General features: G+C 41.1%; 1 protein-coding gene across 14 annotated transcripts in view; it reads right to left on the minus strand.

Moving 5' to 3' along the window:
- ZNF532 (zinc finger protein 532) overlaps nt 1-25338 on the minus strand; it is a 108618-nt gene that overhangs the window by 21899 nt on the left and 61381 nt on the right. For 12 of the 14 annotated variants that reach the window (XM_072822042.1, XM_072822067.1, XM_072822048.1 and 9 more), the window contains 4 exons: nt 21516-21697; nt 17202-17378; nt 10624-10786; nt 6717-6998 (listed from right to left, as the gene is read on the minus strand). The exons of 1 other annotated variant lie outside the window; for it this stretch is intronic. In XM_072822042.1, the coding sequence (XP_072678143.1) occupies nt 6717-6998; nt 10624-10786; nt 17202-17378; nt 21516-21697 (804 nt within the window). The remainder of the gene's footprint in view (nt 1-6716; nt 6999-10623; nt 10787-17201; nt 17379-21515; nt 21698-25338) is intronic. One more of the 14 variants, XM_072822073.1, reaches the window with a different exon arrangement.

Here is a 25338-nt window from a genome sequence, read left to right on the forward strand (position 1 = left end):
TATGAGTGGAAACGTCTGAACTCACAGCAAACTCTGCATGTGCAAGAAATACATTTTTATTGTATAAATCAATGGGCTTTAAGGGATTTTACTGCCACACAGGATAGACTAGGGGGGTTCTCAAAGGGTAGACTTACATGATGCAGATTATCAGGTTCCATCCCAAACCCACTGAATCAGAAACTATTGGGGTGTAGCCCAATAATCAGCCTTTTACCAAGCCTTCTAGGAGACCGTGATGCACAGTCAAGTGAGAACCACCAACTAGAATATGGTACCAAATCAAAGGCCATTACCTTCCTTAATATGAACGCTGTATCTCTGCAGCTGCAAAGAGGGATGGATTGTATTAAGATAGTCAAAGCAAAGGGCATCTGGGTGGCATAGTCAGTTAAGTGTCAGACTCTTGGTTTTGTCTCAGCTCGGGTCATCATCTCTGGGTTGTGAGACCAAGCCCCATGTTGGTCCCCAGAGCCTGCTTAAGATTCTGTCTCCCTCTCCCTCTGCCCCTTCTTCCCCACATGCGTTCTCTCTCTCAAATAAATCTTAAAAAAAAAAAAAGGTCAAAAGCCAGAATGATTTTATAATATACAGTAGCTAAATCCTATCTGCCCCACATAATATTCGTGTACTTGATTTTTTTAAAACCTAAATAAAGAGCTCTTTACTTGTTAGGATTTACCTTGCAAAATCCCTCCCAGCTTCTTGCCCTACAATCAGGTCACTGATAGAAATGCCAGGTAAAATCTCATCCAGAAATAGAAGGTTTCTCCCAACACAGCAGTGAGCCTAGAGGCAGCTATAAATTCAGTATTTTATCCAGGCCCTTTCGTGCTACACTATGTAAAACAGTGGTAAGCGAGAGACCCTCACAAGCTGTGCTGGAATCTGGTTACCCTCCCTGTGGAGATTATTCCACCAAGTACATTGGGAACAAAAGGAAAGTTAAATTAGTAAGATATATCTGGAATCACCTTTTCTTAGCCGTCAACGAGTTCCTTTTCTTGGTGCTCAGAACATAGCTACGCAACAATCTGGTCTCTGAAATGCTTAGGCTCAATAAGGTAGAATGAACTATGGCCTGCCATTTTCAGAATCTACCTGCAAGCTTCTTTAGCCCCACGCAGAGCTTGTTTACAAGAGCCAGACCTTTCCTCAGGGCCTAGTTCTTTCTTCGGCATCCATTTCTCCCTCAATGATACTGGTTCTGTTTTCCCTAAAGAAGCAAAACAGGGAAGCCCAGGTAGCTCAGCGGTTTAGTGCCCCCTTCAGCCCAGGGCGTGATCCTGGAGACCCAGGATCGAGTCCCACATCGGGCTCCCTGCATGGAGCCTGCTTCTCCCTCTGCCTGTGTCTCTGCCTCTCTCTCTCTCTCTCTGTGTGTGTGTGTGTCTCATGAATAAATAAAATCTTTTTTTAAAAAAGAAGTAAAACAGAGGAGCTTCCTCTTGGTCAAATGTAAACATACTGGGATCCCTGGGTGGCGCAGCGGTTTGGCGCCTGCCTTTGGCCCAGGGCGCAATCCTGGAGACCCGGGATCGAATCCCACGTCAGGTTCCCGGTGCATGGAGCCTGCTTCTCCCTCTGCCTGTGTCTCTGCCTCTCTCTCTCTCTGTGTGTGACTATCATAAATAAATAAAAATTAAAAAAAAAATTTTTTTTTGAAAAAAAATGTAAACATACTTTCCCAGACAACAGTGGGCTTTACCTGTCCTTTCCCTTTGTATTCTATAAAACGTCTTCTGAGTATTCCCTCCAACAATTGGATATATTTTACAAGTTTTGGCTTATTACAATTCCAGAAGTACTTGATAAAAATCCACGAATTGCCAAGTACATTATTGGCTCACATTAAATAACGAAGAAGCCACTCTGAGGCTTCCCGGTTTTTTCTACCCTCTCTTTCCCAATTATAATTTCCCATGCCAAGTGATCATCAAAATACACATGTGGATAGTCTCTTGAAAATATACGCTTCTTGTTCTCAGTAAAGAAACCAGAGGCCTCTGGCTGGCTCAGTTGGGTCAAGAGTTGAACCGCCACATTGGGCATGGAGCCTACTATTAAAAAAAAAGAAAAGAAACCAAATCTCCTTGAAGAAATGGTTGGCTGTAGGGCTAGAGCAGGGAAAGCACAGAATGAACCAGGAATATACCAACAGAAGAAGTAAGGAAATCTCAATGACGAGACCTTGTAATTTTCAAGATCTGAACAAGTACCGACAACTTTTACTTTTTTATATACTATAAGGTTACAAAAGTACAGAATGTGTGATCTGACCTCAGATACCATCTCACTGAGGGGATCCTATTTTGAGGTTCCAGAAGACCCCTAAAGCAACAGAGAAAGAATGTCAGGAGGTATATGAGCCATAAAAATGTACATAAAATTCTCTGTATTTGTACATTTATGTGGGAAAGGGCTCACCGCTGGGATGCGATCGTCAGGATAATGATACTGACAAGCTCATCTTCCTGTTTTCGTATTTGAGAGTAGGGACACAGGAAAGATGAGAAGATGTCTGTGGTCAAAAAACTATTTAATGCCCAAACCTAGACGTGGCTAACACAATACCTCTTTCCAAATGGGCAACATCACAAACCACGGAAGTTACAATAACAAACAGATTTAGAACTTGTCCTCAAAGAGCTTTATGATTTAAAAAGACAGCTAAAACCTGCCCATAACAGAACAATAATATCAACGTTAGAAATTATCAATTTTATACTGGTTTCTCTGTATGGAAGTTAACAATCCTTTCTAAATGTGGCTGCTCTGGGGCTCCTGGTGGCTCAGTCACTTAAGCCTCCGACTCTTGGTTTTGGTTCAGGTCATGATTTCAGGGTCATGGGATCAAGCCCCATGTTGCACTCACGCTCAGCGAGGGGTCTGTTTGTCCCTCTCCCTCGCTCCTCCCCTTACTTGCATGCTCTCTCTCAAATAGATCAATAAATAAAATCTTAAGAAATAAATAAGTAAACACGGCTGCTTTTGCTCTAAAAAGAATGATCTGGTAAATTATTTTTAAGTTATTACATCTCTATCAATTTTTGTGGATTACCTACTCCAGATTTTTTTAATTATTTGACTTAATACTGGATTACAACAAATTACTTAAAAAAAAAACTCAAAAACCACTGAAAGTGGATACTGGATTTGTATTTGTAAAAATATATACATGCATTAGAGAAATAAAGACACTAAGCTACTAAATAAATACCTAGCATAGCTGGAACTATGTTTTTGGGTTTTGTTTTTGTTGTTGTTTTTGTCTTAAATATTTTATTTACTCATGAGAGACACAGAGAGAGAAGCAGAGACACAGGCAGGGGGAGAAACAGGTTCCCTGCAGGGAGCCTGATGTGAGACTTGATCCCAGGACCCCAGAATCACGCCCTGAGCCAAAGGCTAATGCTCAACCACTGAGCCACCCAGGTGTCCCTGGAACTATGTTTCTGAATCTTGAAGACAAAAGATCTTTGTTTTGATGAAGAACCCCATACAAAATATTTTTTTGTAAAAATTTTTTGGATGGGAATTCAGAAAAAAAAAAATCAGAAACAATTATTGAAACCGAAACAGGCCATTTTAAAAGAAACAGCAGTGAATTATCCTGACATAAATTTTTAATTCATGCCAGGTGGGCTTGCTCCTAACTCCACATCTTTTCTCCAGAATAACTGTACTAGTAGGAATAACACTAAAGCAAACTGGTGTATTGCGGTTGGCAGAATGTGTTACATTATCCTCAAAATTATCTCCCCTCCCCCCCCATGTGCATTCACTCTCAAATAAGTAAAAGCTTATAAATAAATAAATAAATACATACATACATACATGCATGCATACATGCATGCAGGTGGCATAGCAGCGTTTGTGCAGCATGCCCCACGTGAGATACAGCTAGCTGGAGGAAGGGGGTTCAGAGAAATCTCAGGAGCTGCCCGACAACCGAGGCTGGTGGGGATGCAGCTCTGCACATGAGAGTAATCATCAAGCTAAACGGAGAATTGCCTAAACAAAGATAAACAGGTGGGCTAGAAGGTATGAAATGCATGGTGAGGGGGCAGGCTCGGGAGAAGGAAGGAGGCGTCAAGTCAGGTCGGACACCAAGCTTTTGGTGGCAGCAGAGGCTGGGGACAGGCTCCGGTCTCCCCATCACACAGCCCCAGAGCATCTGTGAGTTATCCGAGAAGCTGAAACACTTGAGAAGGGGCTGGGTTTGGTGGACTGGAATGCAGGCAAGAAACCACAGCTAGAGACAAAGATGTGGAAGTTAGCTGCACATGTATATGGGAAGTGAAGCCACAGAGTAATTGAAGTTTCCCAGAGAGACGGGGGGGGGGGGGGGGGCCGGGCAGAGCAGACTGTTCCCAGAACACAAGCCCAATGGCTGCTCCAGCAGTCGGGAGAAAACTGAGGAGAGTGAGCAATATTCAACACTTAGGGTAGAAAATGCTTTTGTAGGAAGACCTGCCAATCGTGTGAAATGCTGCAGGGAGGAAGGGTGGAGGGGTCAGTCAAGGTAACGACCGCAAAATGTCCAGTTGCTCCGACAGTAAGGAGGGGGGCGTGATGAGCGGACACTCCAAGGTGGCCCAGGGAGGAGGACACGACCCCGAAGTGCCACCAGCAAGTGCCTGCTCGGCCATCAGAAAGGCAGGGACAGAAATGGGCAGAGGGTGGGAGATTCGAAGTTTGGGGGTTAAACAGAAGGGAGGAGGTGAAGAGAATTCTCAACAGGAGGGAAGAAGAAAGGAATGGGAAGAGATGAGAAGCCTGCAGGTGGGTGGTCTGCAAGCGCAGGGTGCCCGTCCAGGTCAGAAGGGCACACACACGGGCTTCGGGTGCACGCTCAGCCCTCTGTTCATTTCGCTGCTTTATGAAGAGACTTCTTTCCTTCCCTTCTCCACCTCCCTTTAGTTCTCCTCCAGAGGCTGAGTGAGCAGCACTGCAACTGCAATTTAATCTGATCTGCCTCATTCCAAAAGGCAGCGCCTCAACTTCTTCAATGCTAATCCTAAAATCCTACTAAGCCCAACATTTCCTCTGGATGAATGGCCGCCTCTAATGGAAGTACACGCGCTGCACACAGCCCACCTGCACGCTCGGCAGGCTCAGGGCGGGGCTTTACGCTTCCCTCCTCAAGCAAATAGTGTGAGTGTTACATTTCATTCCACCAAATCTGTCTTGGAGCTGTCCCTTTATCTTATATTCTAGACCAATCACTGTCGGATGTGCAAGGTAAAGATAGTTAAAAAAGAAGAAGAAGAAAAAAAAAGATTTTTAATATGTTCTAAGATGGTTACAAAAACCTCAAATGTGTAAGAAATGAAAGCACTGGAACTAGACTGAAGTATGCTCCTGTTTTAGCATTTGTAAAACCCAGTTTGGGTGCCAAGAAAAAAAGGCTTTTCCTAAAATCACCACCTGAGGCTTGGAAAGATAACTACAGGTAATGTATTTATATAGTAGATTAACCAAATACTGCCCCTTAAGAACCACCCAATATTTGCAATGACTACTGGAAGACGCCATGGCCCCCTTGGGGAGCCTAAAATTGAGATGATCACATACACAATGTGCTACTAGAGCCACGTGTGTTCTGTAGGTAATTTTTACGTGAAGAGACACTGAATTAAGTGTTGTCAGACCAAATAAAGCATCTTTTTGCATCGGGATCAATGCTCGACGATAAGTTCGTACCTTCTGGATGGCAGTGAGGTAAAACAAGTTACTCAAATAAATAGTAACAAGATCATCAAGGAATGCTTAGAACACTTAATTTAACAAACTTTTCAAGGATCTGATGTCTATTAATTACAAGCCAATTCTTAGGTACTTTATACACAAATTCCCCAAGAAAAACGACTCAGTTTTATTGCCTTAAGTTAAAGCAATTAAGATGGTCTTTCTGAAAGCATGCTGTATCTGAACTGAATGACGGATCGAAGTGGCCCGAAGAGACACAGCTGGTATTAGGTGCCTCAGAATGCAATACAAAAAGGATATATCACCTATTTGTATCTAAAAATTCAACCTGGATCTAATCAAACTCCTAGGAATTATGAAATAAAGAGAAGCAAATTAAATAATGTCAAAAGGAAGCAATTACCCACATCCAGAACTGTGGATGACAAACTACAGGACATGTAACCCAATTATTTCCAAACAAAACAATATCAAGTTAAAAAATAAAATAAAATGGAGAGAAGGCTACTATAGAGTAAGAGATTTAAGTTATACAAAAGCCAAATGCGATGCAGATTCTTTCCGGATCCTGACTGGAACAAACCAACTTTGAGACTGCCGAAATAATATTACAAAATCGTCTTGCTATTTTCATGAGGTCTAATAATAGCCATGTAAAAAAATAATCCCGATTAGTTGATGTGTACTTATTATTTTAAAAAGAGAAAGATTTTTGTCTGTATAAATACTGCAACTCAGATTTTTCAGTGACTGAGTTACAGAGCTTCTTCTGGATCGTTTAAGGAAGGATGAGGTAGGCATCCTTCCCACTACCAAACTCAGGAAAAGAATCACATTAAGTCATACAAATACTCCTAACAGTTTCCAGAAACATCACTTTTTTTTTCTCCTCCTTTCTTCTTTATTTGTTAATTACTGGCAGAGCTGAGTCAAACACACAAGAGCTGGAGGTCCGCCAGTCCTGTGCTCTTCCTTGCACTAACGGGGTGGCCCTCTGCTCTTACCTTCCCGTGCTCCTTCCTCACGTGAGAAATGTAAACATCCCTCTGCGTGAACAAGCGGTCACACTCCCAACACGTCCACCCGGGACTGGCCACTTTCTTGGGTTCCATGGATTTTTTCACAGGTGATGGAGATTTCTTTTCCAATTTCTCTTTCCCGTTCATGGATCTGGTATCCTCTTTGTTTTGATTTGCTGAATTTTGAGTTGCAGGCTTAATGCTCAAAGGCAAGTTTATACCCAAGTTGGGAGGCCCTTCAATACTTTTCAATGTTCCATGCATAGACTATGTTACAAAAAGAAAAGAAATATATCTATCACAAATGGTTACCACTGAGAGAAGCACATGTGGACTATCTTAACACTTTACAGATATTCCAGTATGATTTTATTTTCATTCAGAGACATTGCTTATTAGAGCAAGAAGAAAACCTAAGCAAAATATACACTTAAAAAAAGATAGAGGGGAATTATCCTTTACCGTTGCTCTAAATTATCTGTTTCTGGTTTCAAAGAACTTCTGAAAGCTTATTTGCTTGTGCCATTTTTAAATTCTTAAAAGGGGGAGGGGGAGGGGGAGACGCCTTCTGTATGGAGTCCAAATTATTCCTGGCTGTCTATCCTTCCCCAGTGAAGGAGTGAGTCCTCTCTGTAACAGACTCTTTCTGGGAAAGAAAACTCTTTCTTTCCAGCTCCCCAGAAACGTGTGACTAGGCTGATGCACAAGTAGGTATTCAAGACCCCCAGCCAATCACCTCTGACAAACACCTGACACAAGAGCCAAGCTTTATCCCTCCCTTTCGTACCTTCCATGTTCTTGGGATACTTGCAAAAGTTTGGGTTTTTGTTGGGTTTTTGGGGGGTGATATCAATTATCAATATCCCTACATCCTATCCCAGTCTAGCCCTTCTTACCAATGCCACCCAGGCTTATGGACTGTACACAGTAGATACTCAAAAAGCCTCTTATAGCTAATTCAACCGTTTATCATCATAAACGTAACAGCCACAATAGCTGTCCCACTTAAGCTTACAGGATTCCAAATTCTACTGGGGCAAAATTGGTGCCATCTGATTCTAAAGGTCAGCGTGCTTTGCTTTGTGTTCTAGAAGCAGAGTCAAAAAAGGGGGCAGCGGGGGAGGAAGCAAGGAGTCTGTGCCTCGATGTAGAATTTATCTTTGAACAAAGCCTTCTCATGGGGTCAGACTTCAGGCTTAGTCCTGAACCTACAACCTACGGAAAGGCACATTTCCTCAAGGGCTCTATGTGAATCCCATAGATTCACACTGAAGAGGTCTCGATTCCATATTCTTTCCTAAGTGAGTATTCTTTCCTAAGTGAGTCAGAAGTGGTTCCCTCATGGTACTCTCCCCATCATACCTTCTCAGTCACGGTCACTTCTACCCAGAAGATCCTTAAAATGGTCTTTTAAGAAGGGCCTGGGAGAATGTCTAATGTTCTTTGGCAAGATGTGATCGTGTGACAGCCAAAACGCCACACGCGGGATTCTCTGCCACCTTGCAGGGCAGAGGCTTTTGGGTTTCAAACGGCCTTTTTCAAAACAGAAGCCAAGTTTTAACCTTTTTAACCATTTAAAACCCAAAGAAAACAAAACCCAAAATCTCTTAGTAAACTTTTCCTATGTTTTCGGCAAATACATTTTTACTAACTAAAAAGTTGAGGAGAGAGTAATGGATTATTCTTCTGTGGGATGACCTTATAGTGCAACACAAAGGCAGCAAAAAAGTTCTCTGCCTTGACAAGAAGGCCACATATGCTAAAATGGGAATTTCTAATTTGCTCGTTCCATCTTCACATCATGAAGTAAAAATAACATCGTTTATTAAAAACAAAGATCTTTTTTTAAATAAAAGAAATACAACTTAATTCTTCTTAATTCTTCTAGAACTGATTTTTCCTTAGGTCCTGTAACAACAAATAATTTAAACGTTTGTAACTTGAAGCTCTGCTTTAAATGTAAATGCCAACATGCATATAGGGATCCTACACAGTGAATAAACCTGCATTTTGGCAGAAGAAATGATACAAATTGGATTAAATTAGACAAATAATGATCTACCTTTAAATGAATATGTATGGGAGGGAAACACTGTTCCTTGCCCTGCTTTATCCTAACTTTCTCCTTGGGAAGCACAGGTATTAGGTCATATAAATAAAACTCACAAGAACTAGTACAGATCTTAAAAATAAAAACAAAAATAGGGTGCTCCTAAAACGTTATCTTTACTCTTACCCATCTCCCAAACACGTAAAGGCAGGAAATTTTAAATGTATAGAACATACGTGAAATGAGAACATAAGTGAATATTCCCACTGTTTTTTGTATCAGTAGTCTCATAAAGGTTCAGATGAATAAAAACAATTCTTTCGTCCTGTGGCCACATGATTTTGCCACTCCTCTTCAGTCTCTATTCTTGGAACCTTGTATTCCTCCAAATTCACTATTAACACAAGGAAGAACCTAACCACAAGGTCGATGACCCCACTTCCAGGTGTAAAAAGGAGTTCCAGAAAGCAAATACCTTAAAAGCCTCTTAAGAAGTAACTTTTTTTTCTTTTCTCTTTTCCCCCCTGTATGAAATATGTTAAAATATTTGGGTCTAATTCCAAAGTCACTACATTTTTATGAGCGGTATTAGGGTTGGTTTTTTTCTTCTTTTTTTCCTGATTGTTCACTAAAGAAGTATTTGTTGTCCGGATAGTTTTATAGTGTTAGTGAAAACCTTTAAAATATCTTAAGAGGATTTTACTGTACTTCAAGCGATAATGATGAAGTGTATCTCTCATGCAATGATTCATCCTAGTAATGCCACAGAGCCACTACCTCAGCCCGGCCACCAATGAGCAGACCCTCCAATGAGCAGACATCAGGTACTCTGCAATAGGTAGCTGTGCTACGTGAGCTCACATATGTTTAACACAGGAAATTTCAAGGATTAACAGTCTATTCATTTTTAACTAAGATGAGACTAGACTAATTCAGAGACCTGATTTGCTGTTGAAATTGACCTTTCTTAGATCCTTTATTAAAAAAGAGAAGAACTACAAGAAAGAAAGATGGAGTTCATGATATCGGGCCCGCTGGTGCTTTCTCTTTTTAAAAAAGTCAAGTCTTTTTAAGCTGAGAGCTGATGGATATTACCTCTTAATCACAAAGGAATAAAATTGCTTAACCTTTCACAGTGGGCACTTAGGAGGCTAGGACTAAGCACTGTCCTTCATGAGCTTACAAGGCTGTAAAGAGAGTTAGGTGCTCCTTTTGGGGGCTGGAGGGCGAGGGTTATCCAAACTGGACATTTACTCATTTCACTAACTGAACACATGCCAGGGACCAGACACTGTGCTGTAGCCAGCACATTTTACTGTCAATTTACATGCAACCTTGATAGGAAGAAAAGACGGGGGGGGGGGGGGGGGATCTAGGGACATCAATTATAAAGTAAATTTAGCCACTTAAATAATTTCAAGGGAAAGCCTTCATTTTTCTAAATACACTGATATTTACAAGGAATTAAAACATAATTCATCAGAGTTGGCTGGCTATTTCTAAATCCTATACAACATGGACTGCTCAAAAAAAGTAAACTTCACAGTCGTCATTTTCACATGTACAAAAAAAAGAACCCTACCACTTTCTTTTTCTTTTGGAATAAGGGCATTCATTTGTTGCTCTACATTGATTTTCACGGTATGCACATCAGGGCTCAGGAATAAAAAGCACCAGTCAAGTGAGCATATGATGGCAGTAAATTGCTCTGTACCAACAACCAGCTTCCATCCCTTCCCTTGACAGCATGCATGCTTTCTCCTCATCCGCAGCTCGGCCTTGACTTGTGATCAATGAATGGCTCTGAGATTTACTTAAAGGACACAAGAGATGCGCACACACCTTGATATGATCCATCATGAGTTGCTTCTGTGCATATAAAAGAGAACAGTCTGGACACTTGAAAACAGACACCTTCTGGTTTTCGATGTGTTGGTCAAAGTGGCGATACAGCAGGGTTTGCAGGGTAAATACAGTGTCGCACATGGAACACTTATATATTATTCTAAAACAGAAGAAGTGCGTGGAAATGTCAGTCAGCCCTCATGTCTGAAGCCAAAGGAACCGCTACTTTTACATCGCATCTCAAGAATTCAGGCGGCAGAAGCAAGGAGGACACATAAACATGGTTAAAAAAATAATAATAAAAAATAAAAACAGTTTAGCTTTGAAATAAACTTTGGGAGGCAAATGGCATCACTTGAGTGCCAATCCACCTTAACATTTTGAGTAAAGATGCATTCCACCACATTTGCATTGAAGTCTAAATTAATGACCATTTTACCACTTATAGATCTATCACTGACACTTGTTTGTGCAAGATCTTCACTGGTTACTGTAACAGAGAGCAAAAGCGCTCTTGATTTCTTTCTTTCTTTTTTAAGTATTCTTTAAAAGAGCAAACAAGGACTGCAGCTGGACAGTGGTCCCCGAACTTGCAAAAGAATCTGCTAATGAACTAAGTAGGCCTGTTCAGCTCTGACTCCTGCACAACCTCTTACTTGTCCCAAGTTTTCTAAGTTAGGAGCGACTTTACACTTAAACTGCAGTATTTCTCATATGTCCTCAATACGGAAAGCCATACACCAGTAAACAATTCTACACCCCCACCCCCCAAAAAAAAGAAAGAAGAGAAAAAAAGAAAAATTCACAGCACTGTTGCTTAAATACTTGAATGTCTATTGTGCTTAAAATGCTTAAAATGGGTGTACACTGTCTACTACAGATCATTTTTGTACCTGCCATTGCTGCTAGGCAGCTTTCTAAACTAACTCAGGAGACCTGAGCCTTTTGCACATAATCTCTTCTATCCAGCCATCAACACCTTCCATTGAAGCCCAGGCAGCAGGGAGAGTCCCTGGGACTGACCTCCACCTACAAGGTCTTCCCTGGTTGCTCAATATGCCATAGTAGGTCCCCTTCCTTCTGTGACTATCCTCCAGGGAGGCCTAGGGACACCTGTGCCTCCCCCTGAAGAACAGCTAAGAACCCACATAAAGAATCCTAGGGAGCAGCTCAGGAAAATGGCAGAGAAACACAGACTGAAGGGACAAGTCACAGATGGAAAAAAGCAGAGCTGAGATTCCATTTGCTATTTGCACAGCAAAGCCAAAGAAAGGAATGCCTCCTGAAATTGCAGGTCTTTCTTCCCAGAGTCTTTTCAAGAAAGCACTTCTCACTTTGTAGCTCTCGGTCAAAAACTCACAGATTTAGCTTTCTTTTCCTTTTTCCACATAAAATTATATGTTTAATTGGACCAAACAGCACATGTTTTTACAAGGTCTTGACATATTGGTAATGTAGCGCCGATCACAAGCACGCTTGGGCACGAAGGGTATTTTGGAGGACTTCCCTGTATGGCTAGCTCAGAGGAGGCACCCAGAGGATGCATCATCATTAACTGTACCAAGTGTGACAAGGATGTCCATTTGTTCACTATTATAAATAGCTTTGAATTGAAAATAGCCCAAACATCCAGTAATAGGAGTCGTTAAGTAAGCGCAACTATGTCTTTTTTTTTAAACAAATTATGCTACAGATAAGCACCAATGAATGGAAAGAGTCTCGTGGAAATTAAAACAACAGGGGAAAAGACAGTAAATACGATACGTCCACATTTTTTTCAAGGTAAGAAAAGATACAGAAGCTCACACAACTGTCATCGTCACTGCCGGATGATCCTACAAGTATTCTTACTGTTTTGCTTGTCCATAGTTCTTGATTTTTCTGTAATTAGCAGAGAGCAATAAGAAAAAAAGAACAGCCTCAGGAAAACAACAAAGATTTACTAGCTAGGCTAAGAATTTTTCTCAGGCTTCTATGCTTACATATTTAGAAATAACTATTTCATGAAAAATGGCTTGGCCCATTTTATTCATGCTACATTCCTTTGGGGAGGGGTTTTGTTTGCTTTGATTTTGTTTTTTTTCCTTTTGCTTTCCACTGACTAACAAATTAAGTATAAAAAAGGAGATAAACTATTTACTCAAGCATTTTTCTGAGAACAGTTTGCTGGTATGAGATTGGAACACCGCCCCGCCAACTGCTAATGAATATAAAGGGGGAGGGGGTGGCTTCATAGCGGAGAGGCCTGGCCGACACCAGTCTGTCTACATGGTGGAGGTCAGCATTGCCATTAGAAGCTCAGGTAGGCACTACGTGTCCCTGATGGGACACGAGGAGCCTCCTGCCAAGAGTGCATGTCCTGTGTCCAGCTACGAGAAAGCAGTGACAGATGAGGGTCACCCTGAGAACGAGGGGCCGGTAGCCTCTTTTGGATGGCCAAAGACATAAGAGGCGGAGGCGGGGGAAGAGCCAGCAACTGTTCCAGGCGAAAGAACCCTGATGAGACAGGATGATTAAATGCAAACCTGCTCCTGGATAGGACTTTGAATCCGAAAGGAAAAAAAAAAAAAAACAAAACCACTTTTTCACCTCTTAGAAAAATTTTAATGGGACCCTACCCATTGGGCAGTAAGGTAATCAGCACCAACTTCTGCCTGGGAGGGGTGAATGGGGGTGACGTACGTGGGTGACCTTTTTGGGAGGAGAAACAGAACATACTCTAATATTTATGTCGTGCTGCCCCATGATTCCTAAACATGAAAGAGAAAAGGAGAGACAGAGAAAGAAACAGTGGGAGGAAATGTCAGGAATAGAGACAACTGGGGAATCTGGGTGAAGGGATGTCAGAGTCTCTCTCAATTTTTCTGTAGGATAGAAACTATTGAGAAATGTTAAAACGGTGCTCATGTTAAAAAAGCAAAGAAAACAAAGCCTGAATAAATGAACCTCACAGACATAAGAGATAGAACATGAAGATGGAGCAAAGTCCCTGACTACAAGGGAAGAAAACCACAAGAAGCATCCAGGCAGGGGACGGAAGACGTGCAGGAAAGGCTCGGGCACGGTGTGGCAAGAGAACAGAGAGAAACACGGTGTGGCTGGATCCCCAGGCTGTGGGAACACTGGGGGAGGTCCTGTCGAGTTGTAAAGAATTCTGAAAGCCAAACCTGTACATTTGATTGAATCCTACCCTAGTTGCAAGACTGAGGGAATGGTTAGATACGCAGACTAAGGGGAGAGGGGAAATGGGATGAGGAGGGGACTAGAGAGAAGAGGGGAGGGGAAGAGGTTAAAAAGAAAAAGGGGGGCAGTGGATAGAAAGCTAAGACCAGGGATCCCTGGGTGGCGCAGCGGTTTGGCGCCTGCCTTTGGCCCAGGGCGCGATCCTGGAGACCCGGGATCGAATCCCACATCGGGCTCCCGGTGCATGGAGCCTGCTTCTCCCTCGGCCTATGTCTCTGCCTCTCTCTCTCTCTCTGTGACTATCATAAATAAATAAAAATTGAAAAAAAAAATATTAAAAAAAAATATTAAAAAAAAAAAAAAAAAGGAAAGCTAAGACCAGGGTATCTGGGTGGCTCAGTCAGTTGAGCATCTGACTCTTGATCTCAGCTCAGGTCTTGATCTCAAGATCATGAGTTCAAGTCCCGTGTTAGGCTCCATGTTGTGCCCAATTTAAAACCCTGAATACAAGAGCCTACTTAGTAAAAATAATAAAAGAAAGAAAGAAGAAAGCTACAAACAAATACCCACACTCAGGTCCAACTTAAAGTCACCTAACCTCTCCAGAATAGTGTGCAACCCTTGAAACAAACGTAAAAAAGAATGGAATCAAAGATTCTAAGCTCTGAAATCACTGCCACAAACCTTTGTTACCACTGACTGAATCCAGCTAAGTGCCAAGCACTGTCCTGAACAAGCCGCACATCTCCAGAAGGTGAACCATTTCACAGCCAGGCTCAGAAACGAGAGACTCTACTTCAAGTTGCACAGAACCCAGGGCCATGGTTCAACCTTTCAACCTCATCTTCATGTGACTCCAAAGCCCTTCACTGTGCCGCCGTTGTAATTCTGTACACACTTTACTTCTTAGAGGCAGGTTCAAAAACTGTGTGTCTTATATAATTCTAGACTCTGGAGTTCTCTCTTTTCCATTTATATGCATTTAGAGTGGCAAATAAAAGGCAGGCACAAAACAGCAAAAACACCTGCTGTTCATCAATTGTCAAGGAAAAGATGAAAATAGACACAAACCTCCATCACCTCAAAATCCAGGAATGGGTGTTTAAAATGATCTGGGATTACCCAGAAAAGATTAAAGAATGTTCACCATTTTAAGACAGCAGGGTAACAAGCCTGACCACATGCTGAAACACAGCACTGCAACAGTGCCTGGCACTTAAGAAACACCATAGATGTTAAATAAAAATCTTTAAAAGAAAAAAAAAAACGGAAGTAAAATCTTGCGCTGTGCTTTTTTTCATTTTGAGGTGCTGGGACTATGGGACTTTATGGCTATATTTTTAGACCTCCATGTAGTCTCTACAGAAAATGGGAGAGGGTTATTTTTCTATTCATCTTTAAAAATCAATACACATCATGTGCATAATGATAAGGCATTTATTTGCATAACCACCTATTAACCAAATTCTGCTAGGAGATTCCTATACCTGCGTCTCCACTGTCATCAGGGCTACTGATTTGGGGGGCTAACATAAAATAGAGCAGAGTCAAAAGGAAGCTTCTGAATCAAGTGTAAGCCAGCACAGCACAGGAAGGCAGGCTTTACGGGAACCTGAACAGGGAAAGGGGGTGGGAAGAGCGATCCCAAGGCACGCTGCAGTACAGTCGTGACACATGGAGCCGGACAAGCAGCACCTGGTGTCCCAGCCAGGCTGCAGGTGAGGAAGGACTCGCTTCAGCCAAGCACCGTCATCACACTGAATTAGTACAGTTGAGTTCAAGTTCACTGGTTTGGCAGTTTTGTTGTATTTCACCTATATATTTTTTTTAAGTTTTATAGTTTAAAACATAGTAGTTGATGAGTATCTTCAAAGGTGGTATTTATTAAAGAATCACTGCAGTAAAAATAATTTTAGGAAAATACTGGAATAATTTTTCCTATGTGTTATTCAAACCAGGAAAATAATGTTTTACGGTCTTAATCATTTGCTGCCCTGTATTCATTCCCAGGTAACACCTACTATTCCAGATTTCAGTAAAGTTTTATTTATTTATTTATGTATGTATGTATGTATGTATGTATGTAAGTAAAGAACCAAATTAAAAACTGTACTAACTAGAGGCAAGATACTGCTTTGGTGTCTAGAAGTCTTGTCTACTACCTTGAATAGTGAAGACCTTAGAATTGACTGAAGTCCATCTTCAAGGTCAAGATACCAAGTTACATATGGGGTGACCTAACCTGCACTGTGTTTCATTTTGAGGATCCAGAGTTCACAGTTAAGGTCTTTCTAGAACAGAATCCCATTTTAGCCTTGTTTTTTCAGTAAACAGGGTCACACCTATAGTGTTCAGTCATTACTATTTCCCCAAACTAAATGTTACCACAAAAGCCAGATATATATATAACATGGGCCATCTACATGTCTTCCCTCTGATACTTCCTTGATTATGGGATTATGGGCAAACAACCAATAGCTTTGGGCAGGAAATCTAACCTCACACAACAACCAAATTCCACATTGCCATAAATAATATGGGAATGAAATGAGCTTAACCACGAGTACCTAATCCCGTACTGGGTACACAACAAAGAGGAAGTATGGAAAGGACCAGAGGTACTGACCCCCTCTGTGCACCAGACACATTTTCATTGTCACCTCCTTTAGCCTCACAAAGCCTGGGACATAAGGACTACTCTCACTTTATGCGGGGGTGGGGGGGATGATCTTGAAACAGAGCACATGATGGTCCCAGACCTCACAGCCGGTGGGTGGATGGTGGGACTTGGAACCCAAAGCCCATGCTCCCACTTCTCTGCTAAGCTGCCTGTAACGCAGGCAGCCAGCCCTGTCTGCTCAAGTACCACTTCATTATTAAAGACTCGACAAAGGAGAAATTGACAAAATTAAGAACAAGAATAAGACAAAAATGAAATCTGCCCTTGCTAATCAAGGACTTATACTGGCTAGGAAGTTAAATTCAGTAACCAGTGTTTTAAACTGACTTAGTATTAAGGCTATGACGAAAAGCGTATCCTATAAGAAACCATATTAAAAAAAAAAAAAAAGATGACAGTATTTTACAGTTCTCCTAGAACTTTTTTGTTAAAATCATCTTAAGAAAAAGAACAGAAATTGATAAATATTCACTCGCTTCATAAAAACTGAAGATAAGAGCATAAATAATAAGTGACATTTTTGGACAGAGGCTTCACCTGCAAAGATCGAACAGTTTAGGTAGTGATGAGCTAGCAGCTGTACTTCATGGAACATCAAAGTCTGCGTGGTGGCATAATTCTTTTTATCTTCAGTTTTATTCCACAGAACTACTCCCTCCTCTAAATCACTAACAAAGCAGTGGCATAAAAGTCAGAAGGCAGCAGGACTTACTTTGGCTCTCCTATCTTGACGCCAGGATGCTGTGTGTAGGCATGGGAATGTGTGCTTGGGGCAGACTTAAACGCCATGGGACAAATAGGACACTTGTAGAAGACTTCACAGTGAGAGCCCTGGATGTGAGACTTCAGAGCGGCCACGTCAGAGTACACGACATTGCAATGGACACACCTGCCAGGAAAACAAACACGCGGTCGTCAGCACGGGGCCCTCACGCACGTGCACCGTAACCGTAAAAGTCACGTAGAATGAGCATGTTTCAATGGCCTCTAGGAAGTAGGTCTTTTTTTTTTCTATTTATAACAGATTAAATTATTTTTATATATTTAAGAAGGAAGATCATGAAGAAGAAAAACAAAACTAAAATGGTGTACTTCTTGGGCATCTTTAAAGCTGCCAGGTTCCAGATGGTGGGGAGACCAATGGATTGTGGGAGCTGTGTCAAGGCCAGGGAACTCGGCAAGACTCTATGGCTTGTGACTCTGGAGAACACTCCCAAGTGCTGGATTCTAACCCCAGGCTCTGAGGTTCCTCACCACACCCTCTAACCAATGGCATTTTCAATGGAAGAAATTTTCCCTATCTCAATCTACATGTGAGAACAAATCAGTATGGCTTCGAAGCCATGGCCACGGTCTCCTTGGACACACTGATGTGGTCAATGTACCTGGAGTTAAGGGGGCCTAGAGAGTAGAGAAGGTTAACTACCTAGACTGTCTCCCGGAAAATAAGCTCAAGTACACTTACATTTAAGAAATAACATGAATAACTTCTGAAAATCAACATCACTAAATAGTCTTTCCAGTTAACTTCTTTACTTCTTGAATGTGTAATAATTTGATTAGTTCATGAGCTAACCAAATCTAGTCCTTCAGAAACAAGCTCTGACACTTAGATGCAATGCTCCCCAAATCTCCTCTTTCTCATGTAGGGATTCTCAGCAACACTGGTAACACATCCGTTTGATGACCTTGTTTGTTGTTTCTTGTTCACACCTGAAAACTACCTGAGGGCGGTCTCTGTAGATTCCTAAGAGTCTGTGGAGGTAAATCTTTCATGCACCTAAGCAGACATACTCCTGGATATGAAGGTGGGAGCTGACATGGGAAGGGACACTGCAGACAGAGCCTGCCTTCCAGCAGGCAGTGCTCCATTACTTCTGCATGAATTTAAGGTACTTTGGTTCCTAGAACCTCCCTTCCAAATTCATGGAGATGCTTCCAAAGTCACACAGGAGGGGCATTCTCCAAAGTGTAAGGGTTCCATAGAGCATGCATGTTAAGCTTTGCAAGCATTCCATAAAAATCATAATTCGTGCATTAACTTTTTAAATGACTTAAGACATAATGTTCAGCAGCATATACATTAAAAACACTAAACAGTAACAGAATAAGGAAAGCCCTTCTATCTTACCTACTTGAACTATTATTTTAGGTGATAAAGCCACCCAAGCACACTGAAATTATTTTGGGTTAATATGAACTTGTGTTGTCTTAAACACGTTACTGATCCTCCCTGGGTCAGTTTCTCGTTTGTAAAAGGAGAAGAGCCAAACTCAGTCACTTTTTAGTCCTTCCCAACCCCACAGGCCTATGATTGCTCCGTAAGAGGAAGATCACAGAAAACAAAAATGGATTACTAACGAAACAGAAGGACCCTCTCCACCAGCATCATCAACAGGAAAATTTTCTCATCAAGGGCAGAAAGGTGGTGTTCAAAGGGCAAAGACCTAGGTAGGGCAAAAAGAAACAAAGAACTAATTCTCTCGAGTCGCCTGGACTGGGAGGAAGATTTAATCTCAAGGAAAATAAACAGGAAGTGAAAGCATTGAGACAGTAGCTGAAGGAGGAGGTGGCAAAGGTGTGGCCCAGAGAGCACCATGGAAGCCAAGGGAAAACCCTCCTTAGCGTTGAGGACAGAAAGCAGAGAATTTAAAAACCAGTTAAGAAAAGAGAGAGTGTTAAATATCTGCTCACAGGTGGAAGAAAAAGGTTCAGGGACAACAGAGGCCGACAAAGCCTGGAAACAAGATAAATATATAAGATGACAGAATTTGAAGGGTTCATATGATATCTTAATGCTACTAAAATCCTGTCTATTAATAAATATCTCGTGTACCTGAGGTCCTTTGTGTTCTGGGTACCAATCAAGTTTCTCTTCATGTTAAAAAAATATGTATTTTTTTAATGTTTATAGTATGCAACCCTATATACCCCCCCCCTTTCTAAATGCAGATCTAATCGATCAAGAAGTAGGAAAATTCATAGAAACATATGACATTTACCAAATCAACCAGGAGCTACGAGTGACCCCTTCGGTATCTGGGAGATGCTCTTGATCAAGAGGAGAAAGAACAAAGCACGATGAGTCATAAGAAACAAGTAAGGCATGGGAACTATGTTAGAGAGACTTCTCTGGCCAAAGAAAACAACAAGTTGAAATTGATTAAATATAGAGCCAAAAAGGAGCATGGTAGGAATAACAAGGCCAAGGGACTACTAAGTCCCTGTCAAGTATTAGGCTGGATCATTATTTGAAAATTAAGGTCAAACATTTTTTTCTCCCACCTAAAGAGGTAAACATGAACTAAGCAGAATGCACACATAGTAGTATTTTTACAGCTCTTCTAAGCCTCAACTCCAAGAAAAAAAAAAAAACTATACTAAACACAAATTTTTTAAATTCCAAATGCCAAATTTAAGTAACTTTGTGGGGGGGGGGGGGAGGGATAAGCTTTTCCAACGGCGTTGATTACTTTTAGCTTGACTGTAGAGCTTGTTTTAATTTAGGAAAGACACCAGGAATAGCGAGAATTGCAGAAGTCCTGCCTCCTTTATTCATTCCAGCCTAAGTTTACTTTCATTATACTCAAAAAATAAACATTTGAGCAAAGTTTGGCATCTGTTAAAAGAAGAGCACAAGAGAAAATGTTTCAGAACTGCTTTCCATTATTAAACAAAGAACCCAGTAATAACAGTTTCAAAACATGGGATAAGAACCAACGTATCGGTGGTATATGGGTTTTGTGGAAGGAGGGCACCTTCAATGTGTGGCTTTCCTCTGCACACAGAGCATGCGTTTTGATCATCCTGTTTTACTCTGTAACATCCCAGGCACCACACCAATTTTACAGACAGAGGCACCATGGCATAGGAAAGAATACATGAATTACCACAAAACTAGTGGCAAAAAACTCTAGCTCCTTAATCTCCAAACCAAACATTTCCTACTAGGGTGGATCCCCACGCATTAAGCATTTACCCATCACAGGTTTGGAGGCATGAGATAAAAATGTGAATGAAGTCTCTCTAAGTGTTAGAAAAATGGACAGAGCCACCAAGGAGTTGATGATGCTGTCACCTAAATTTAACTGAAATAAAAGCATCCAATTATGCCAACTAGACTTCATTTTTATAAAATATCATAACTGTATAACTAGAAGACATCACTGTATTAACAGGCTAACATTCAAGTTACAGGCAACCAAACACTTAATTTTAAGATAAACACACAGTACAGTAATACCTCTATTAACAAAGACACTGTGTATCAACGACATAATTTCTTGGCTGACCTCCGTGGAGTCAAAATATAAAAGGCACAGGAATACATTTCAGAAGGTCACAAAGTAGAAGGCCAAGTTCAAATACATTATCACTCAATGATAGCTAAATGAACATTAGATTCGCCAGATGTTGTAGAAGACGTTATCTGAGATTCTTGGGTGGGCAGTGAGAGGGGCCATAGCTAAGATGTACAGAGACGAGGGAAATGCCCGGACCTGGGTAATGGGGAAGAAGGGATAGAGGAAGGTTATCTGAGGTGGAAGGTTCTTCCACAAAGAGCGATGTTAGGAAAAGACAAACACCCAATCCTTCGACAGGAAGAAGTAAAAGGAAGGGACCATGCACCTTTTCTGTTTGGATCAGAGGAGACATATTAAGGGGTACAGAGATGCACGGTGTTCTTATAGGAGTTAAAATGCAGAGAGCGTGACAAGAGAAGGGTGCTGGAAAGGGTGCAGAAAGAAAAGGCTCTAGTGGTTCATCAAAGCCGAACGTGGCTGCATGCACAGTCCTGGAGGATGACGGGCTCCGTTTACCCTCAGCTCTGTAGGGACCAGAGGGCCAACACCACAAGGGCTCACACAGACCAACTCTACCGCAAATGAACTCGGTTCCCAAAGGATCTGTTAATTGAGGTATCACTGTATGACCCTGAAAACGGTGTGCACAGACCGCGCGAAACGCTGTGCGGTTTACGAGAGAACAGGCTTTACTTGCACGTTTAAGCGAACAATATACTGACCGAAAACCAACTCTCCGCGTGTAGTGCAGACAGTTCTTGGTGACGTGGCTCTGGAAGTGCACCGACCTGCAGATGGCCCCGCACTCGGGGCAGGTGTAGGGAGATTTGTGCTGATGGATTCTCTGGTGAGATGCATAACTGCACTGGTTAGGAAGCAGCATCTGGCAGATAGTGCAAGTCTTCTAGATAAACCAGAGGGGGAAACAGGGTTGGTCCTACGAAGTTGTTTCTAATATGCAAAGAAGCGTGGTTAAACCCCAAAATAATTGCACATCGCTAATTTCAAATACTGCTAGCACAGATTCTAAACCCAAGGAAACATCAAACTTGAAAGTTAAACGTTTAATGTAAAAACCCCTTGCCCTGGAAAATAAAAACAGTATGTACCACTACGTTGTCAGGGTCATCCCAAAACATGAGGTCAAGAGAATGTCGGCTTCAGGCCGACTTCCAATTTTGTTACTTTTACATTTTGTTCAGTGCAGAGGAGGGGCATTAGAGGAGGTCATCTTACAAATTACATTAGCAAGTCAGCTTTAATGTGTAATTACAAGTTTACAGGCATCTGTCTCAACGGTAGCCAGTTCCCATAACTCATAAAAAACTTTCTTCAGAATATTAAAATTAATCAGACTAATCCAGCTTCTTTCTTTCTTTTCCCAGTCACTTCAGTTACCTGAAATCTAAAATACAGAAATGCAAAAGAATGACCACAGCAATTAATTGTTTCTCTTCCCCTTGAAATCATCTTTCAATGGATGAGCTAGAGTTTATAGAATTTATAAGATAACCAATGAACTCAAATTCAGATACATAAATTTCAATATTAAACTGAAACCTTATAAAGCTTAAAATCTAGTCACATATAAAGACAGAAACGCTCTCTGGAAAAGGCTCTACACTTCACTAATCAGGAAAAACTGAAACACACTAAAACCTGAAAACACATTTTTTTTTTATCCCCTTAGATATAAACAGTAATCATGGCATATTTTTAAAACTCAAAAACTGATAACTTAAGGTAAATACAAAGTGAAGACTTACTGTGTCCACTCCCAAAGCAAACCTAACACAGCACGAGATACAACGTATTCCAATTCTAGTTAGCCATTCATGCAACAAGTATCTACTACCTTCTAAAATGTCTAATTTGTACTAAAGTCAGTTAAAGAAATTCTCAAAATACAGACGCTGGCTAAGATTTAAAATGACCTTTTATAACAAGAGGCGTAACACTTTTAAAACATTTTTTTTCTTTTAGCATTTAAATCAAGCCCCCAAAATTAAGGTTTTAAATTTCTGAGCAACTAAACTATGGAAAACCAGAAACTTGCTTGAAAATCTGTCCAACTTTCCTTCTGAAAGGACTAAAAATACAAATGTTTTCCCACAAAATGTTTATTATAATCACAAAATAAGAACATCACAGGCAGCTTTGATGAGGCCAGCATCATTAAAAAAAAAAAAAAAAAAAAAATTCCTCTTCTAACAACGCATACAGCCAGGGTTAAAACAAGCTACAACAAGGAAAAGTCATCTGCACCTTCATGCATTAGAAGATCCCGTTGATGTCTACACTAATCACTGGTTCCTTTGAACTCAGGTCTTCTATTTGCTTTCCCTACATGGTCATTAATCCCAGGCAGTGAATCATAACATCTGCGTTTCCACGCGCAACTGAGATAGGGACCCCATTCTACTATAGGCCAAGTCATGAACTGAGTACTTTAAATACATGTAAATGCAACATCTCATTCAATTCTCATAACAATCTAGGACATAGGTAAGTGAAATCATTGGGAAGCTGCATACATTGCTGGACCTAGGAGCTCACTACTTAACCTATCAGAAGTGCCTGACCATCATGTTAGGATTCGAGGGGATCTACAGCTGCCTCTATAGCCCCTCTTTTATCTACAGCAATATTGTTATGCTATTTGATAATGGGGAAAAACAGCAACGTAAGTCAAAGAAAACCTAAAAAAAAAAAAGGAAAAAAACCTGAAAATAGCTTTCACATGATCTCTTGTCAAGGTATATCAACAAATACCCTTTGTGATACACATAAAATTCACAAAAAATTATTTACTCTGCCCTGCTGGGCATTTGCTTGTTTATAATACCTCTCTAAATATATAAAACAGTCACGGAAATATTGGCAAGTGAAAAGGCTTTGTTGCTAGCAGGTTAGATTATCGAAATGATTCAAGAGATTTTATGAACTGCAGAGTGTTCTTTACAACAGAATTCTCGAAATGCAAAGGCCATGGAAAACGTGGTAAGAGTAACAGCAACAACAAATGCCACCATTTCAATACCGACCTTGCTCAGACCTGTTTCCTGGAGAGGGGAAGCATTCCCTTGGTGATGCACCTGTGTGGTGGGGAGGTCCGGCTGGGGGAGCTCTGTGAGGGCTGCTGGCGGCTGTCCCACCCCTCTCCCTTCCTGGCCACTGACTAGCTCTGAGTATTTGCACTCACCCATTTCCCCTGGCTGGGGCTTCTCACCCACTCTAGACACAGAAGTTCCAGAAAGTGGGAGCTAGTACACACTACTGCCCCAAGTGAAAATGCATCCATATTTTGCAATTACTGAAATGGGAGACTCCATCACTGGGGAATCACACTGGGTAAAGACCTTATCTATAACTTATACACACACACATGTATATATGTTCATACACATACACTGTATTTACTTCCACATTTCTCTCTAGGTACCTGCTTCGACTTCTTGCCTCTATTCCATTTTGAGAAAAAGCATGGTATTTTTGTTGTAGATATTCTCTTCCTTGATACTTGTGTGGTACCAATAGTTTTAAATTCATATGACTCGTGCCTAACTGTACTCCCTGAAGGTGTTTAGCTTCACTGTACCTGTTATAATGCTGTGAATACGCCCTGCTTCCTGAGACAGTGCTACAGCATTTTCACAGCACTAAAGAGAATATCCCATTAGCTTCTCTGAGACACTCTGAATTTGTGGCAATAACACCCATTCTCCAGATTTGGGGGGATATACTAGTATAGGGTCAGACCAGGATTCTTTGTGGTATAAAAGAATCTGACTTTCCTTCCTTTTTTGTAATTCAAAGGAACTACAACATATCTTAAAACTCTAATTCTCTACTATATAAGTTGAGGTTATTTACAAGAAGATAAAGCAGTTTAATGGGGCAGTACTTACTGTTTGAATAGAAAAAAGTATACCTTGAACAACATGGTTTGAACTGCACGGGTCCACGTACATGAGGATTTTTTACAGTACTGCAAAGTAATTTATCTTCCTTGTGATTTTAACATTTTTTCTCTAGCTTACATGATAAGGATATGATATATAATACACACAACATACAAAATATGTTAATCAACTGTTTATGTTATTGGAAGACTTCCACTCAATAGTAGGCTATTAGGTGGGCAGGTGGACAGGGGATGGGCTAAATGGGTGACAGGTGTGGAGGACACTTGTGATGAGCACTGGGTGTTATATATAAATGATGAATCACTAAATTCTAATATTACACTCTATGTCAGCTAACTAAAATTTAAATTAAAACTTAAATTTCCTACTCTGGGGCAGACTCCTTTGCTCAGAGAACTGTGACTTTTTAAAGTAAGATACTACTTTTCGAAAGTCAAGTAACATGAGAAAGAGACAGGAAGATAAAGCTGAAAAGTAATCACATTCCATATGTGACAATTACTCATATTGTGCCTTCTCCGCCCGGTCCTGGCACTGCCACGGGCAGCTGGCGCGCAGACACAGCTGGCAGGAAGGGGAATGGGACACATCACGGTCCTACTGAGGACTCGGGGATGCT

The sequence above is a fragment of the Canis lupus genome, chromosome 1, assembly GCF_048164855.1.
Source record: "Canis lupus baileyi chromosome 1, mCanLup2.hap1, whole genome shotgun sequence".
NCBI lineage: Eukaryota > Metazoa > Chordata > Mammalia > Carnivora > Canidae > Canis > Canis lupus.